The 18,577-nt window shown below is 41.6% G+C and overlaps 1 protein-coding gene across 1 annotated transcript in view; it reads right to left on the bottom strand.

Moving 5' to 3' along the window:
* arrdc1b (arrestin domain containing 1b) overlaps positions 1–18,577 on the bottom strand; it is a 36,289-nt gene that overhangs the window by 7,608 nt on the left and 10,104 nt on the right. Inside the window, exons 2-3 of the mRNA XM_084035082.1 lie at positions 8,222–8,332; positions 2,080–2,130 (exon numbers count right to left, since the gene is read on the bottom strand). Of these exons, the coding sequence (XP_083891208.1) occupies positions 2,080–2,130; positions 8,222–8,332 (162 nt within the window). The remainder of the gene's footprint in view (positions 1–2,079; positions 2,131–8,221; positions 8,333–18,577) is intronic.

Here is an 18,577-nt window from a genome sequence, read left to right as displayed (position 1 = left end):
CCTTTAGAATAAGACCATCCAGAATTTCATCAAACCCTTTTTATAACCCAGAACTGTATTAGCTCAGCGTACGTCTTCATCCTCTCTTTGAATTTCTTTGTTCCCTCAGTGAGAATAGTGAGGCCAGAACGCCACCTGATGCCTCCACTCTAGATAAATGAGCTGGGCTTATCAGACGGAATCCTGTTCGTCCCACCCTGTGTCGTTTTGTCAAAGAATAAACTGATAATACCCGAGGCTCCTTCTCCTAACATCGTACTTGGGAGCTTGTGAGCATCAGCACGATCACCAACAACCCTTTCCTTGACAATCATAATTAGGTTTTTGCTAATTTTATAGATTTATTTGAGGTGAAGTGAGGATGTAGTGCAAGGCTGTTTTATTAGACTGCATTCATTTTAGCTAGTAAGAGTAGAAGACCGATGAGTAAGGGGAAATCTGCTAGCTGCTAGGCTAATAACTGTTGTAGCGAGATTTTTGAAAGCACTTTCTAAATTAGTTTTATCTGAGTGCTTGTATGATTAGATGAAAAAGTAGCCATGTGCAGTAATACAGAAAATAATAATGTGATACATTGAGAGGCATCGAGAATCATTATCCATTTGAATTGTTGGCGGGTGAATATCTCCATCTTCGTATGTATTTATTCTGTGTTTTTGATTCAAATATGAACATTTTTCAAAAGCATCATTTTCACCATCACTTCTTAAAGCCTTCAGTTAAAAACTAATCAGGTTGGCTCATTCTAACTAAAGACTTCATTTGCGGTTAAGTCTGTTTTAAACACAGAGAATATCAGCCTCTTTGCTGTACCAGCAGGGGGCGTAGGAGACACATGACCCGATGAGCCAGCCCAGGTGACATGGGTACAGATACTATCATGCAACTTCCCCAATAGAATACCCGAGACAGTTATTTGTTGTAATACAAGTTTTCTGAAATTGTATATTATTATTATTATTTTACTAACTTTTAGTCGATTCAAGAGAAATCTACTGACGCAAATCGACAAAGTGAAGCTTAATGTGTATATTGGAGGTTGTCTTTCAACTCTTCCAGAGAACTTCAACAGGGGGTCCACAGAGTTACTGCAGGGGATACCCGGAATTATTTATTTCTTCCAAAAATTTAAACATGTCCAAAAATACACATGTATGACAACCTATAATAAGCAAATATAAATCTTCCTATTTGTTAAATGTTATGAAATTGTGATGTAGAAATGCCAATATAGAATTAAAATATGTTCTATAAATATATCAATCTGTCAACAATTATTATTTTAATGGTTTAGCATTGTATACATACATCATTGCAAAGTACTTTTATACATGGCCCTATAGGCTGCACTACACGTTATTATTGGTGTTGGTATTGGTTTAATAAGCAACACAATTCTATACGATATGTAATAGGGTGTCCCTCCACAGGGTCACTATCAGCCAATAGGGGGTCCTTGGCCTAAAAAACGATGAAGCACTAGTCTGTAAGAAGACATATTATGGAAGCACAATCTCAAAATGGATAAGTGCATGAGAATCTATGATTTTACATGATAGTTAACATGCCCTATGCTGATGCTCTCTAGTCTGAGGGTCTGAGAGGAGCGGAGGGCGAAGCATGGGGGCATGAAGACCAATTAGACTGCACAGCAGGAGGGGAACTAAAAATAACCCCCCCAAACACTGCACTGTGTTGGCCCTCCCAGGTGCTGATCTTTGTCATGATTGTGATGGTTTGTCAGCCGTAGCCCTCTTTGCTGAACAAGTTACATGTACAATAAAGATGAATTGTCACAATCTGAATGCTCCTCCCAAATCTCTTAAACATGAACATTATGTAACGATCTTTCACACACCGTCGGTATCGCAGATCTGCTTTGTATGGGAGACAAAGGGTTCAGGGCTGAGCACCTTGTAAGTGCACATACAAGGAAACGTCTCATGTTATCAGACGTTATCGCACCTGCATGGCCCTTTCACTGTCGTCATGTGGAAACCTATTTCGGGACCTGAAGGCGGGGCCTCGACACGGAGGAATGAGCTTAAAACTGGTCATCTGGGTTCCTCCCACACTCACCTGGGATGAGAAACTGGAAAGGGAAAGTGTGTTCGCCCACCGCCAGCGTTCCTGTAAAAAAGAAGAGTTTATCAATTACACAGCGGATACAGACTTAAAAGAAATGCAAATGACAGTTCATAATTCTCTGGGTGTGTGTGTGTGTTTATTTCATCTTCCCTGTCCGTCAGCAGACACTGGATTACCTGTGGGGATCACCTATCTCCCAGTGGGAGGAAGTTTCTGAGACAAACAAGCTCTGTTCTTCAAAGACAGCTGAGCGAAACCAGCAACCGAAACCAATCAGCCAGCGATAACGCGTGTTAGCTGGAAAGTTGGAGCATTTCTCAGCAAAGTTAATCAATGATGATCGACCCAAGACTGAGTGCATTCTTGTGCTCTGCTGTCCTTCACATTCAAGGACTTTATTCTACATCCCTCTTATGGTCAAACCTGGTCACACATATATATGTTCATGTTTTTTCAAAAAGGCTAAATAATAATAGGGTTAAATAGTGGATTTGTTGGGGTCTATATAAGGCGGTTTAGTTACAGCAGCAGGATGGTGTATGTGGGATTGAGACAAAATAAACTACAGTGTGTGTGTGTGTTCATGTTAATGTAACGTGTCAGCCAGTGAAACAGTGTAGCGCGCCGATGTGTTTTAATAGGTTTTGACAACAAAGGAGCTCCATGGCACTGAGGAAGGAGATATATCCGGCTTTAGATACACAGACACGTTGTCGCATCAGTTCATTGTGGGGTTTCCTTTCACAGCATTTGTTAAAGACACAATGTGTTACATTTGTCGGTCGCTGCTTGTAAACAAACGGAACAAAATTCAGCGGTGGCCGTGGTCGAGCGGCGTTAGTGAGAACAAGGCAGTGGATCAGAGAAATAACATGCTATTTTCCAAAATGTCCATAAACGAAGCAAGATGAGAAGAAAAGAGAAAATGAAGGCAGAGGTCACAGATGTTGTTATAGACACCTCCACACACTTCTAGTGGTCATAAGTGATCATTGAGGGGGATTATGTTCTTTAATTCTACAGTCTATTCATTGCTTTTACACTATATTAGCACATTATACCTTTAATAATAATAATATATACTCCAACACCAGCCTTATTCTTTACAGAGTAGCTTCCCACTTAAACATGTTAACTAAATGGTATGACTGTACTGTGGTGACACACATCAATGCTGGTGTTAATATTGACAGTTCTCACCAAACGTCTAAATATCTGCATTTCATGGTTGAAAACGCCTCGAAAGAACTTCTGTTATAAATCAGTCGTAATCTTGCAAGGCCAGTCCTGAGAATCGAGGTCATGAAATAGAAGAATGTGAACGCCCCTCCTCACCACCACAGTCACTGCACCACAACCACAGCAGCACAAGCCGGGTCCCTCCTTTCCTTGGAAATGAAACTATCGGCACGTTACAACATCTGGTGAATCAGCGTTAATGACTGTTGATCTGGAGATACGTGCTTTCCTACGCTGTGTGTAGATCTGTTTTCTCAAAGTTACATTTTAAAGATGTCGGCATGAACCCAATCTCACGCAGAGAAAAACAGCGATATGAAGACTGTAAACCAAACAAATGTAGGCCATTACACATCGGGATAGAGTTCAATCAAGCAGCAGAGCAGAAGAAACTGACGAGTAAACTGAAGCAGACCTCAGTGTTATTCTATTCTCTTGACAGGAAGTGCTCTGACCTATGAAGAGGTGTTTTGGAATAAAACAAACTCTGTTAAGAGCAGGAATTTGTATTTCATTATCTCCTATATGTGCTGTGAGGAGCACTTTTTTCCATCATTGCTTCCTCCACAAGTTAAATTGATAAGAATTTAAGGGCCTTTCCATCCCCGTCACACTGTGAGCACCTTGTCGGCTTATTAATTCTCTAGATGAGCTGACAGCCCAATTAAATTCTTCCAGACAGCAACATGTCTCACCTCATTAGGGATGGGTACAACTTTTTTTCCATTTAGCCTCAGTTTACTGGGGGGAAGTGATCAGACTGTGTTCATTTGCATCGTGTTTACTGCTTGAGGAAGCAGTCATGCTCCAAAACCAGCGCTGTGCAGGTGCAGCCACTTTACTCTACTGTAGAGAGGCTAGCTAGCAGCGGCACAGACAGAAAACAGGAGGAAGCAAACCATTATAAGAAGGGTAGATAAGATCGAGAGCAATGACAACACCGTCGCCCATGAAGTTGGAATATTTTGTTTCCAGACACAATCCTCTGTTTATTCCTATTTAAATGCAACAGTAATCACTTTTGAACAGGTGGAATGATAACATGAAGTGTCCCAAATACCCAGGTGAAATTCATTTTACAGTTAATTCATAAGATTTGATTGGCGGTATAAAAGACAAGACATTTGACAATGTTATTGGTGTTGCTTTCATGGCTATAGAGAGCTTAAGTGAGACTAGCAAGGTTCCCATCCAATGTATCGAACATTCTAGAAAATCGAATGAATTCAAATGAATGCTTGTTTCCACCCACGACCATGATGTAAGCAGGAGTTGGTTCACCAAGAAAAGCAGCATGCTGTGCCAAGTCTCACAGACAGCGCGAAAAGATGAAGAGCGCCAGATCGTTTGAGTCTGCCACCGAGAGGAGAAGATTCAGTTGATGGTAAAATCTACTTAATTTATTCCCTAAATGTGTTGAGCACTTTGTCACATTTGGCTTTTATCAAGACACCAACTTTCCAACCATAAAAACCTTTTTGCAATAGTTTTTATGAATGTTCATCCTTTCCATTCAGGTTTTATGATTATGTTCAAATTGAAAACAGAGATAATAACAGGTGGATGGAAACACGCCTACTGTAACTTCCAGGTTGGTTCAAAAATAATTCTGACTTTTGCAATGATGCATATGACCCTCTATACACATTCTTTCCTTAGTTTTGTTTTTTTCCTTTTGTTGTATAGATATACTATACACACATCTAATAAGTCGATATAAGACCTTGCACATGGCTGGCTGGGCCTGGCCGTGCACAGAAAGTAAAGTACCAACGGATAACATCAGATTTGACAACACAGGAAATGCTACAGCGAGTCTGTCTCAAGCTGGTCCAAATATAAAGCTGTCGGTTGGTAAAACAAGTCAGGAGTGTAACCACAATGGAGCTGCAGCAGTGGGAGGGAGATCCTTCTTCCCTAAAGGTCATTAACGCAGAACAGTGACAGGATGAAGAGCCACGCTGACATCACCGGTCCTCATCCTCCAACCGCCAAGCAGCTGTGGCATACCACATTATCAGTCAGCCAAAGTGAGCGTCGCTTGCTTTGTGTCGGACTGTGTGTGTGTGTGTGTGTGTGTGTGTGTGTGTGTGTGTCTCTGTCACCCTTCCTGTCTCGCTCCCTCCCTGTGCTGCTTAGTCCTTGGGGGCAGAGCAGCCCATTTTCGGAAGAGAATGGTTAACAGAAAAAATGGCAGAGATAAAGGGGAGCAGAGAAGGAGGGTGTGTGATGAATTATTTATGTCCTCCTCCGTTGGAGTGTGGAGTGGCTGGAGTTTTACTGTATACACTGAAATGCAGAATTAGTTTTTTCTCTTGCTTCAAAGAAACCGCTTCAGAGAGGCTGCAAATGTGGTATATATAAATATATATTCAGTTTAGTTATTATTTCTTTCTCATATTTATATCTATTACGTTTTGGCACACGTCTTTTAGACTGGTGACTTTCTTGTTTTGGATCTCTTCAAACACCAGGACAATACCAGGGGCCTGTTGCACAGAACCTATTCCCCATCAAGAGCTCGTGAGAAGAGCGCCGCACACGTCCTCGTCGCCATGGTGAACATCTGCATTGGTGAATCAGTGATCGATCTCGGGGTCTATCTGAGGAAGCCGCATTTCACTTAGTTGCAGCTGCTCATCCTGGTTTGGTCTTCTTCAGTTCATCCAGACTGCTCTCGTTAGGATATGTTGAACCCAGCTTAGTCATTTATCCTGGATATCTGGATTCTACTTTTGTGCAACGGGCCCCAAGAATTCAATCTTTTGATTGTAAATAGACATTTGTGTTGATGTTAGTGTCTAAACACAAGCATCTGTACAATAACTTCACCTAAATAAAATTGGACAAAACGGTAAAAATCTTCCCATCCAGCCAATAAGTCAACTGATGAGTCAGTGAGTCAGATTCTATATGAAGCTTTCACACATTTAGGTCTGTAACCAAAATAAGTTTGCTACAACTTTTTTGTTTTCTTTACTCTAGTCTTTTTTTTTCTACATCGAGTGGCTATAAGTTTCCTATATTTGGCACGCTGCAGATAATGCATGTTTATCTTTTCTAAATCGTTACACAAGACCTGTATCCATGCTGTACAGATCAAAGCTCAAACAGAAGTATGCCAACATGTTACTGTGTGTGTCTGACGTGTTCATGTTTTGGACCGTTCACGACATTCAGAGTAATCCAAGCCCGTATTATCACTTCCCTGTTTTCATCTGCAGCAACAAAAGTCCTGGTTTTCACTCACATTCACCGGTCAAACGGTATAATAACTCAAATGTTCCGAATAGCAACATAAGATGGACACTATATTATCACATACACCTACATAGTAATGCAAAACGTCTTCAGTTTCAGCTCCAGATTCTTGTTTGTGTTTCAACAGGCGCAACTTCCTGCTAGTTCATCTTGAAATGGAGCAGAGCGCTGACTTATTTTGAATTCTTCAAGATAGCAGCACCATGTTGACACAAAACACAGTTGCTCTCTAAACAAGTGGAATTAACTGATACCTTTTAGGTTTTTTCAAAAATCAAGTTTGAGATTAAAGGCCCAGCTCATCCAAATCACAAAAAAACAAAACAACATTTTCCAGTATCGAGTATTGCAGCTGGTTTTGTTTCTATGTACTTTTTGTGTACCCTAAAGCGGCAGGTGGTCACCGCAACTTTAAAGCTTTATTTATTTATCTATATTTTAATGTGATTAAAGGATTTTTATAATAGTTATTATAGTGTTTTTCAGATGGTATACACTCCTGTTTATAAAATAATGACACAATCTTGGTCAATATGTGAGCATGTGTCTATGTTGCTTTCGGAACATTTATTCTGGTTACTAGTAGTAGATCTGTGTGACTGTAATGGAGCCTCTGGTTATGCTAATTTAAAGTACGTTGGGTAAGTAGATCTAAAGTAATCTCATATTATATATGTACAGTTATATTATGCAACTAAGCTAGAAAGTGAAGCTGTCATAAACGATCCATCTGAAACATGTAGAAATATAAAGTAGCATAAAATGGAAACAAGCACTTCTTAACATTCTGCTTACAAGCACTAGTACAATGCTTGTAAGTACTGCAGCAGTAGAACATGTGTGTATATAAATATACTGTATACATGTAGACTGGTTTGGGCTGGTGTGGTCTGGGGTAAACCACATGTTGAAGCACACAGTCCTCCTGACAGTTAAACATTGAACTGATTCTGGGTGTTTCAACCAGCATGGATTACACGCTCCAATGGCTGCCATTAAATCCCACAGTACGATTTGCATTTACAACACATTTCATGCATGCATGGCACATTTCACCTTCTGGCTGGGGGCCGTATCGGCTACAAATACAAAAGATGGAAGATGACCCTCGGAACAAAAGGTCCTGTAAGCCCTCGTTTCCGCGGGTAAGCAGGGCGGCAGTGCAGCAGGGCATGCTGGGGGGAAAATACTAAACCTATCCTCTGCGGCGCACGTCTAACCTTCTCATGGGACGCTGCCGGACACTGTCGACCACGTCTCACCTCAGAGAGGCAGCAGGGCCGCAGGCGACTGCTACTCTGACTGATTGAGGCTTTAACTCCTCACGACACGGCTGCAAGAACCTGCTGCTGCCTTTGTGAGATTAAGACTGTTGCAGCAGGTTTCCCATAAACCAAATGAGGCGAAAGGCAGGGGGCTTCGGTCACATTATACACAGGGTTGTTATGACGGGGAGCTTCATATATGTCAATGTCTCTCAGAGGAGAAGGAGGAACACAGATCATATATAGGGTACCAGCTGAGAGTTTTCCTTAATGTCAAGGTAATCATTGGTTTCCTGGAACTTGTTTATGCACCAAATAGGCAGAATGTGTCAAAAATATTGTTTGTGATTCTTGAAATGGATCGTCACCTTTGTCAGCAACGGACAACGTGCTGTTGAAGTACTGCTCCTCCAGAGTCCATGAGGCGTCGTTCATTTTGTTGGAGATCCCACACGAGCCCTGACAGTTCACCTTGATGGCTGTGGAAAGAGGAGAGAAAATGAGGTCCTCTTTACACGTTCAGGGTCTTTCCTGCAAAGAGATTCAAGAGGAGGCCACGAAACACTGAAGGACGATTTCATGGAGAACTGGCATTTTTTGTTGTTGTTGGTAATCCTGCTTTATTTGATAGAGAGACTGGCAGAGGAGAGAGGGGATGACTCTCGCCTTTTAAAGCCTATTATATCAACTTATTCCCACTTTTATGAATACAAACCTGTGGAACACAATATTAGTTACATTACAATATATCGGAGTGCAAAACGACCACCACAAACAGGCTGACTGATAAAAGCATATCATATAAATAAATAATAATAATAAACAAGATAATTAAAATAAATTATCTATAAAAGGATATGCCGTCTATTTAAGTTGTTGCCCTGTAAGAGTGTGAGAGGGGAGATCATCTTCAAATGCTTTGTATATTTAGTATGTCAGCCTTTGTTCAGTCTCAAACAGCTTCACCATGACACGTGAACAAAGGAACATTACTCAGACCACTACAGACACTTAGCAGAGGGGATTCACATTAGAGACGCCACCACCGGCTGTCCCTGGAACAGTTTGGCCACAGTGTAGCACATTGAACACAGGAGGTTTAGGTCTGGACAGGATGCTGTGCCAGGAAAGACCCTGGTGTTTACTGGTATGTTCTAACCCAAATGTCTTGTTTTGTCCTCAACAAAACTGCTTCATGTTAACACAGCTAGTGTTTTTCTTGTCATGTAAACTTCCTCTCTGATTCATTTCAAACTGTCTCCTATGTTTGACGACAGCATACTCATTTGCCGTTTCTGACTCTTGAGCACGTTACCGAAAAACATTTAACAACAATTCTCCTTCACAATCCTGAGAACACTTCCATAAGAATCATCATTTACACTCCTTTCATTTCAACAGAGAAACGTCTAAGCAGTCAGTTTGGGCACCACAGTGTGAATAATCCAGACCGTCGGCATAATATACTGATTAGCATGAGAATGACTCTCTTAATCATTATGGGCCTCTGGTGTAGGCCATGTGCATTCTGCTGTATGGTTAATAATCACAACAGGCTGTGAATGGAGGAGGATCAACTTCATCATGGAGCTCACAGCACTGTTCGTCGCCTGATGCCACATCTGCGTTTTACTGGTCGATGATGGTGATGATGCAACAGGTTAGATGAAGAGCCATCATATCGAGATTACTGCTGATACTTAAGAACGCATGAGCAAAAGCAAAAAGTGTATTCCTGTCGGTCAACCCGCCTACAAAAATAAACCACATTCAACATAATATTTGCTTGTTGTTGCTCTTCACCATAAAAGCCTTCCACCCAAGGGCAACAAACGTGGCTTTTAGCGTGAATTAAGTGCATTCTTTAATGCCAGAGGATAAGGTTGACGTGAGAGAAATGGTGAAGTAATGCAAGATGTTCTCCTGAGCAGCTGCTTAGAGAACAGGAAACAATGTTATCGTCTTCTTGTAACTCAAAGATCAACATTTTTAGTCCACGTGAAAGCTTTCAAGCGTCCACCCTGGTGCTGGATATGTTCTATGAAGGACATCAGTCCACCAACGGGGAAAAGGACTGCAGCAGTAGAAGCACATTATAGGCGGACATACCCTAGACATCTATGACTTCTGGCTTAACTAACCCTGACAACTGCTAACTGTTAAGCAGTCCTATGACTCTGGCTATTAAAATCGCATATATAAACATAGCACTAAATTGAATAGATTGGCCTAATGCAACAAACACCCGATCCCGCTTTTTAAGCCAGTATCCGCCTGATATCCGATATCGGTATTGGTGCATCCCTACGGCTAATGTTAGACAAATACGAAGGAGATTAACACATAATCCAGGCTAAAAGCAACACAGGCGCAGCAGCCAAACTCGGGAGGACAAAAAGGAAAATCACCAACTGTGTGAATGCACAAAAGAATAGATTTATAATATCACAGTAGGCAAACACAAGCCAGAGACAATCCTATACACAGCCACCACTGTAATCTAATTATACACACGGTAAACCTACTAATCAAATTTAAATGGAAACATTACGGATGAAGCCAATTAAAGTTAGCTTAATTTACCACATGGAATTATGTCCTTATATTTATTTTTTTATTTGCTACCAAGTGGTTTCACACTGAATACAAAATACTTATTAGACACATTTAATTATAGTCAGATCTATGGTGCTCTAAAGGGGGCAGTCTATGCATTCACACGTTGCTCCTGAGCACGTGGGGTGTGCAGCACAAGTTACCATGGCGATCTACCCTGGTAAGTACACCCCTGACTTAAACCTGAAGTTACGTGGCTAACCCAAATCTTGCTTCACAGTAGAGCGCCCTGGTCTGCAGCGTCTCCCCTCCTCTCTCTATCCCTCTCGTCTTTCTGTTGATCTGTCTGTAAGGAAATGAAATCTCTCTGATAATGCACACGCACACTTGCATGCACACACACACACACACACACACAAAACTGTGACAGAAGCCAGAGGATTAAACCGAGAGATGGCCGAGCCTCAACGTTATCTCAGAAGTCTGATAAGCAGAAAGTCAGACAGATAGGGCTAAGAATGATTCGAAAGGTTTTGTTCATGGCCCCATCTGAATGTCTTCCTGCCTTTCCTGTTAGCAGGTGTATTGTTTATACCATGTCCACCATCTCACTTTAGTATGTTAGCATGCAAACATACAATAATAAGCACATAACACAAAAAAACAGCTGTGGTTAAAGTCCTTCCAATTCATCCTGAGGGAGACTTGAATGTACCAAGTTTCATGCCAATCCACCCAAGATCTGTTGAGACCTGCTGGTGACGCTGGAAGAAACGTCAGTAGATCAACAAAGTCAGTCTGATTTATCATCTGGTAACCATGAAAATGTCAACCTGCTGTTTGAGCTTGTTGTAGAGATTCAGTCATCATTAGAGCCATTTGGCCCTTCATTTAATTAATACGATGACTCACTGAATCTAATACAAACACACATAGGGTAGCCTGCCGTCACCATTTTCCCAACCATGCATAACAGTTTTTGATACACAAAGCTACAGAAATGATTTGGTCACCAGGGATGGGACGATACAGGACGATACAGGACGATCACAATAAGTTGATCGTGGAAAAAGCTGTGTTCCTCGCTGTCATGGTAGACGAGTGGCGGAAAAAATACAGAAATGATCATGTAATTGCAATTTTTATGTATTTATCCTTTATTTATTTTATTTTTTTTATTATTTATTGAGCAACTTATTTAAAATGTTTGGAATGTTGTGAAAGTTTTTGACGAAAATGTGATGCAATATAATTTTTTTTCTTTAAAAGTGTTAGGTAACATGATTCCAGTATCTTAACTGCCATTCTTAGAGTTTCAAGCATATTTTGATTATTATCAGGATAGTTTTGTAAATCGCAACTATTTTCACCAAAGTAATCGTCTACTAGCACTATAATAGTACTACTACTCTAGAAGTCACAACTACTAGAATGATGGTTTAAGTATTAAGAACATGTGCAAGTAAAAAAAACGAAAACAACTCTTAACAAAAGCAAAAAATATCATACTGTGTTTGACCAATCAGAGGATCACACTCCTGCAGGATCCTGCGTTGGCATCACAGAACACACACACACACACACACACACACACACACACAGCGTGGCAGATGGTCATGGCTCACCACACCGACAGGTTGGCACAGTTTGGTGGAAGAGGGAGGACCCTCCGCTGCCAGTAAAAACAAAAAACAAAATGTGCAGCACACAGAACGGTGCGGCGTCCTTCAGCCATGCAGACTAACGTCCATTTATTTGGTCATTGACTAAACCCTGCAATCTGCTCCTCCAGCCATCTGCCTCATTCATGAAGCAGAATAATACCTCGATGCTCCACATTAACGCACCCTGCAAGCTTTCTGGAGTCATCACACTTTGCAGAAGCAACAGTGCAGGTGTGAAGTAGACAATTTGGACAGAAAAGGAGCCATTACTGACATTGTTTACAGCTGTGTGTTATGGAAAAGTGAAGAGCTCAGCCTATGAAAGGTCAACGCAGGGGTAATCTGTTAATATCCCCGGCAGCAGCAGCAGCAGCAGCAGCAGGAAGAGCAACAGCAGCAGGAAGAGTGACAGCAGCACAGCTGAATAGTGAATAGTTGTGTCATAAGAGAAGGGCTACTTTGGTAGATAGACTGTCTGTCTGCGGCTGAATAATGGGCCGACCTCTCCGCGGACACACGGGGCCAGATGGAGCAGGGCTGGGGATGATGTGTTCGATGAGAGACACACATCCAGAGATGAAGATATGTCATCATGTTTCACCACAGACACCATGAGGGAAAGCCACCATGGAAGTCCAACCTAAACCTAGACTTGAGTCTTTTACCTGGTTCTAGTAGAACCTCATTGGATTGTTCATATTCTCTGTTCTTACTAAACTTCCCCTTCGTCCCTCCAGGGAAACAATTATACTGATGAGTATCACTTACATAGTCACACACGTTAATGTGTTGATCCGCTTCCATCAGCTGCTGTTGTGTGAATGAGAATTAAAAGGACAGAATCGTGTAAGCTAATTAATGAAACAGCATTGACTGCAATACAAATAGTATTTCTTATCATCTCGGATGGAAGTTGTCATGTTAAAGGGGTAGTAGAGATGTCTGCTTTCTCTCCAGTGAGTTGGAACTAGATGGCACTCAGAAGCACCAGAATAAACAAACAGGAAGTGTACATCTACTCTAGCTAGATGTAAACACACTAATAACTTTCTCCTTGGCTGAGCTCAGTGTTGTATGTCAACTGATTACAAGAGAAAAAGCTATTTATTGTTTAAATGTGGGGAGACAATAGTCATAAAAGTGACACAGGGCAAAGTAAGGTAAATGGTAACTAGATTTGCATTTCAGGCACAGTCTTCAATTTGGAGTTCAGTATCTTGCCCAAGGACACTCTGGCATGCAGACTGGAGGGAATTGAACTTCCGATCTTCCGATTGGAGGTCGACTCGCTCTATCTTTGTCTTCTTTCCTCCAACCCGATCCTCCCCCACCCCCACCCTCTAACCCTGGCAAGGTGAACCAAGGGATGTAATGAATAGTCGATTAACCCGTAAAACATTAATTGCCAGCCAGCCAATCAATCGACCATGTCTGTCATTTCTCAAGCAAGAATATGAACATCTGCTCACGCTCAGTTATATCGGTTAGCTATAAACTGTAAACACGAGCCTCTCGTCCATGAGTAGAAGCAAGGTTGGCATGTGTAGTTACACAGAAGAAGAAGAAGAAGAAGAAGAAGAAGAAAAAAAGTGCCTTCGTGATACTGGTCACAACAAGGTCTGTGGATTATCTTGAGAAACTGGATGGAGATTTTGGGAAAGAGAAATGCTGTTGAGTGCATAAAAACAGGTGGAGGAAAGTGAACAGATCTGACAGCATTGTTTTTGCAAATTCAGGAGATTAATCTAACTGCTCTGACACTTACAGATGACAGAGGCACGCTGAAATACATCAGAACAAAACCTTAAAATAGATGAGAATAACAAGAGTAAGTTATTGCAGCAAAGCGGGGAGAATTCAGTTCATGATTGTTGCTCAAACTGTGTCTTTAAAACCTGTTTCCAAAACCAAGAAATAGTCCTTGAAGTTCCACGTTCATACTTAATTTCATATAGCTCGGTTCCTTTACAATCTTCAGAAGTTTAAAGACTGAAATACTGCAGGGCAAACTCAAATCATAAGATTTGGTTTGGTTTTGTGAAGCTGACAGTTTCCAACTCATCTTCACACCAGCAGCTATGGATCACACCTCGTTACTGCCAGCACAGGAATCTACGCTCGGAGCAGCTCTCCACAGAATAAACCTCCGCCGGAGGGAGACTGACACTCGGTAGTAAGAGGGAAGCCAGCAGCAGAGCTCTGACTCAGCAGCTGCCTGGATTTGTTGCCGACATACTGGAGTCGGTCCAGGTCCTCTCCACGGTTCAGTGAGAGTGTCTGTAGTCAGATATGATCCCGGTGCTATTACTCATTAGATGTTACCAGCTAGACTGTGTGGGCAGACACATGCAGGCGAGGAGATGTAATCCATAGTTTCCAGATCTGCCTACACATGACTGCTGTGTTGTCTTGTATCAAATGGTTCTGTGGTGTGGGTGAGAACAGGGAGTCGGTGAGTCATGGGGGGTGTGGGGGCCAGTCGAAGGTGTGGAAGTGATGAGTAAGTGGATAACTCAGGAGGGTGAGATTATAAGTTTAGTGCTATAAAGTATATCCTGTTTTTAGTGCACTTGGCTGGCCGGACGTCCCAGAAGGGATGATGAAGTCAGACATGTTATACAATGAGAAACATTGAAACTGAGAAACAGGCTCTGTGGAGGAATCCAATGTTACAATACCTGACTTTTGGTACTGAGTCCGATAACAAAATGTTCATTACTGGAAGAAATAAACATTTTCCGCCTCTTTTTTAAACTTAACTAATGACACCAAGCAGCCAAAAAGAACATTGCCTGAATAAAATAGTGTAGAGGTTTTTGATTAAGATCCATAATTATCTGAGAATAGGTAAAGAAGATTATGAATCTGACCATGCCAGCTTTGGAATTGATACCCAGCCATATGCTCAGTTTAGATAGTTTCACCAGTGAAATGATAATGGCTAGAAAGTGCCACTCTTGGGTAAAGATTACGTCACTTTCTTGTTGCAATCGGAGCAAATCAATAAGAAAAAAAACCTAGGAAGGGATTGTGATTCTGAAATGGGTGGGATGCTCATTGTGGTAAATATAAACTCATGTAATACCCAGTCCCAGCTGGGAGCCTCCACAACATCAACATCTGGTGCTAGGAAACACTACCGCTTTTGTCCACAGGGACCGCCAACATCAACACCTTGTTGGATATGTAAGATAATAAAAAAAACTTTAACTTTTAACTTGATTCATGACATTACATTACTAAAATCCATTCAAATTAGCATTAGCATGTGACACAAAACTGCAAATGCAACCAGAGACATTGATACAGGATGACTCAATGATTGCAAGGCTGCCTGCCGAACATAAACATATGAACACGAACTCTCTGAAGGGTTTTACATCAGACAGATGCTTTCTAGCTATGACACAGTGGGAGCCGACTCAAGTCACATGGTTCTCTTCCACCTCTCCTTGTACAGGAATTTTGGCCCTCAGGGCAAACTATCCTGAAAATATGTGCTGGATACACAGAAATGTTGTTTGCTCTGTCATCGGATTTAGCAAACAAAGAGCAGCTTTATTTTACAATCAAGTTTATTCAGGAGCAATTATGCTGCTGGCACACATTAAACACTGAGTGAGAAAGTTGACCGTTTTAACTTTTCAGAGAGAAAAAAGGCAGAACTTTGTACGATAAAACCATGAAATCGGAGATTGCTACAGTACATGGGGAAATGAGTCAGCTTGGGGGTTGGTGGGGAGGCATTCAGGGAAGCTGGGCTGATAATGTCAGTTCCTTATTTACACTGATTATACTGAGTGGAGTTTCAGCGGACGGCTGGAAGCACAAAGGGGCCTCAGTTTGTTTAAGGTCTGAACTTTACGAGAACAAAGCAGAATGAGGAAAACCCCCGACCTCTCAGACACTACATACCAGGGACGAACCGTGTCTTTACGTCCAGCAGTGGGTCAGGAGTGCGAAGTGCAGTCTGAATGACTTGAATTGATCAGCATTCCTCACGTGCGCTAAAAGGCTCCTCGGACGTCACGTATACATTCCAGCATAATGAGACTCTACCAAAGCAGTGTGTGATAAGACTGCATTGGTTTAAATGAAGCTCCTGTAGACAACAAACAGTCCAAGACATCAATCATTAATAACTTCATTCATGAGCCTGGTGGGTTTCTTCTGAGTGGTCAACATAATAATCCTGCAGTGCTGCTCAACATGCAGCACATCTTATTTACATGCATTTTCCCCACTGATGACAGTAAAGAAGGCACTTATATTAAGGTTAAATTAGGAGGGCTGCCCCCTAAGTCGACCAAACATTAGTCGATGAGAAGAGTCTCAGTTGTCGGCTCACTGCGTGCGCCATGCGCTTGTACAGTTATTATTTTAAAGGCTCGTTATTTGGTTGGGGGGCAGCCTTATAAATTAGAAACAAAAATGTGTACGCATTCGTCAGACCCAGCATGTGCAGCGTTGACCATTCTGTCCTTGTATTATTCAAAGAGAGATTCCAACAGAACGATAAATTATAGTTGTTTTCGCCATGTCTCTGCAAAACTCATTTCACCTGCGAGGTCAGGACTCAGACACAGAAGATGATTTCTGGTGGAGTTTTGCGATAATTCTTATTTTTTTTCATGACAAAAAGTCATGAAACAAAACAAACAAAAATGCACCAGAATCCACCGACCAGCTGCCCCCTGAATATTCCCTATTTCTAGTATATCTTCCACAAACACCAGAGGCCACCGCCTATTGGTTTCCACTCCTCGCAGAGTAATCCGATGCGACACTCACTACCTTCATTAAATCTTTAAGCGCTGCAAACAATTAGTCCTTCTCTCTTTTCCAACATCCCTCGTCTCCTTCCTAATGCTTCTCGGTGAGACGTGTCAAACACAGCCACCTGATCTTATGATCTATTACTCCCGACTGTAAGGGAATCCCCCGCAGCAGAACAGAGCTCAGCCTGTTCGTTCAGACACGTCCTGAGTTCCCTCTTGGATCAGTAAGAGGCAGAAACGCTGCAGCGAGAGCCGCTTAAGGTAAAATTAATGCACAGCTTCATGCAGCTTTTCAGCCATACAGTCACAGGAGCAAAGAAGCCACAGGAACTAAATTTAGGTACTGCACTGTCCTCTAAACGGTCATTTAGTGCACCGGTGCATGACGTTTCAGGAAGCATGAAGATTAGGCAAATCAGATTCTCCGATAACCGTTTGAGAAAGACTTTTGCAGGATATGACAAAGTTTCCATGTTGTTCTTTGTAATAATATACCCTTGTATAACTGTGATTGAATGGATGTTAAAGACGAGAGACACAGAAGCAGATTATATACAATAACCTTTATGTAATCAGGTATACTCCCGGACATCGGGATCTTTTCAAGAGTATAACAGAGTAGGGTTGTCACAAGAACCGATACTTCGGTACCAATTCGATGCCGACACGAAAAAAATAATTCGATACTTGCTTTTTTCTGGTATCGTCAGAACCGAATATACAACTTTTCACTCGGCGAGCCGTGTTGATTCTTGGCGGAACTGACGGGGGCAGTATACGCGTGTGAGCAGCACAGAGCAGTAAGCGGCGCTGAAGAAGAAAACTTGTCGTCTTCGAAAAAAATGGCTTCAGCAGGTGGGAGCGAAAGCACAACACGTCGGCTCGTCGGCAAGACAGGTGCGAAGAGTCGCGTGTGGAAATATTCTGCATTCGAGGCGGATGAATCCGGAGCATTTCTTGATTCAAACAAGCCGACATGCAAAAAGTGCCTCAGAAGTTTTCAGACCAAAGGAGGAAGCACGTCAAACCTGGCCAAATATAGACCACTGCTGTTCTTTTTTTAATGTAAAATAGTTGACTATTGTTATTTATGACCATATTTATAAGCACAGTATTGTTTGTTTTTATACTGGATGGCTATAGGTCTGTTGGAAGCTGGTACTGCAATTTAAAAGTGCAAAAAGATCTTAAAGCACAGTGGTGTTAAATACTTGACAGTTTGAAGCAGTTTTCAATAAATTAGCGAATTTAAAAGTACATGGGTCCTGTTGTTTTTTTTTTTAATTGTGGTATCGAATTAGTATCGAGAATCGTGGAAATTCACAGGTATTGGTATCGACTACTGAAATTCTGGTATCGTGACAACCCTATAACAGAGGAAGCAGAAAACCCATACAGGAACTGAAGCTTTGTCAGTGACCAACGGCGAACTGAATACTTATCCAATGAACAAACAAATCCGGGTCCAGACCTGGAGAGCACAGATGCCTACACTAACAGCATCAAATATAATCACCAACATGAAATAAATAGGTCCAAAGTTAAATCTTTAACTACAGAATGTTAGCCGACTGCCTGAGTGAATTTTGCTGGCCATTATAGCAAAAATAGAATACACATTGAAACAATGAAAAATACAAGTCTGTGTTTCCTACTACTTGTGTATCTCTAATAACATTAAATACATTTTCCTATCCCTAATATTAGCTACAGGCACTGCTTGTTT

The sequence above is a fragment of the Eutrigla gurnardus genome, assembly GCF_963514095.1.
Source record: "Eutrigla gurnardus genome assembly, chromosome: 19".
NCBI lineage: Eukaryota > Metazoa > Chordata > Actinopteri > Perciformes > Triglidae > Eutrigla > Eutrigla gurnardus.
The sequence above is the reverse complement of the archived record's forward strand: the minus strand, read 5'-3'. Positions and strand labels throughout refer to the sequence as shown.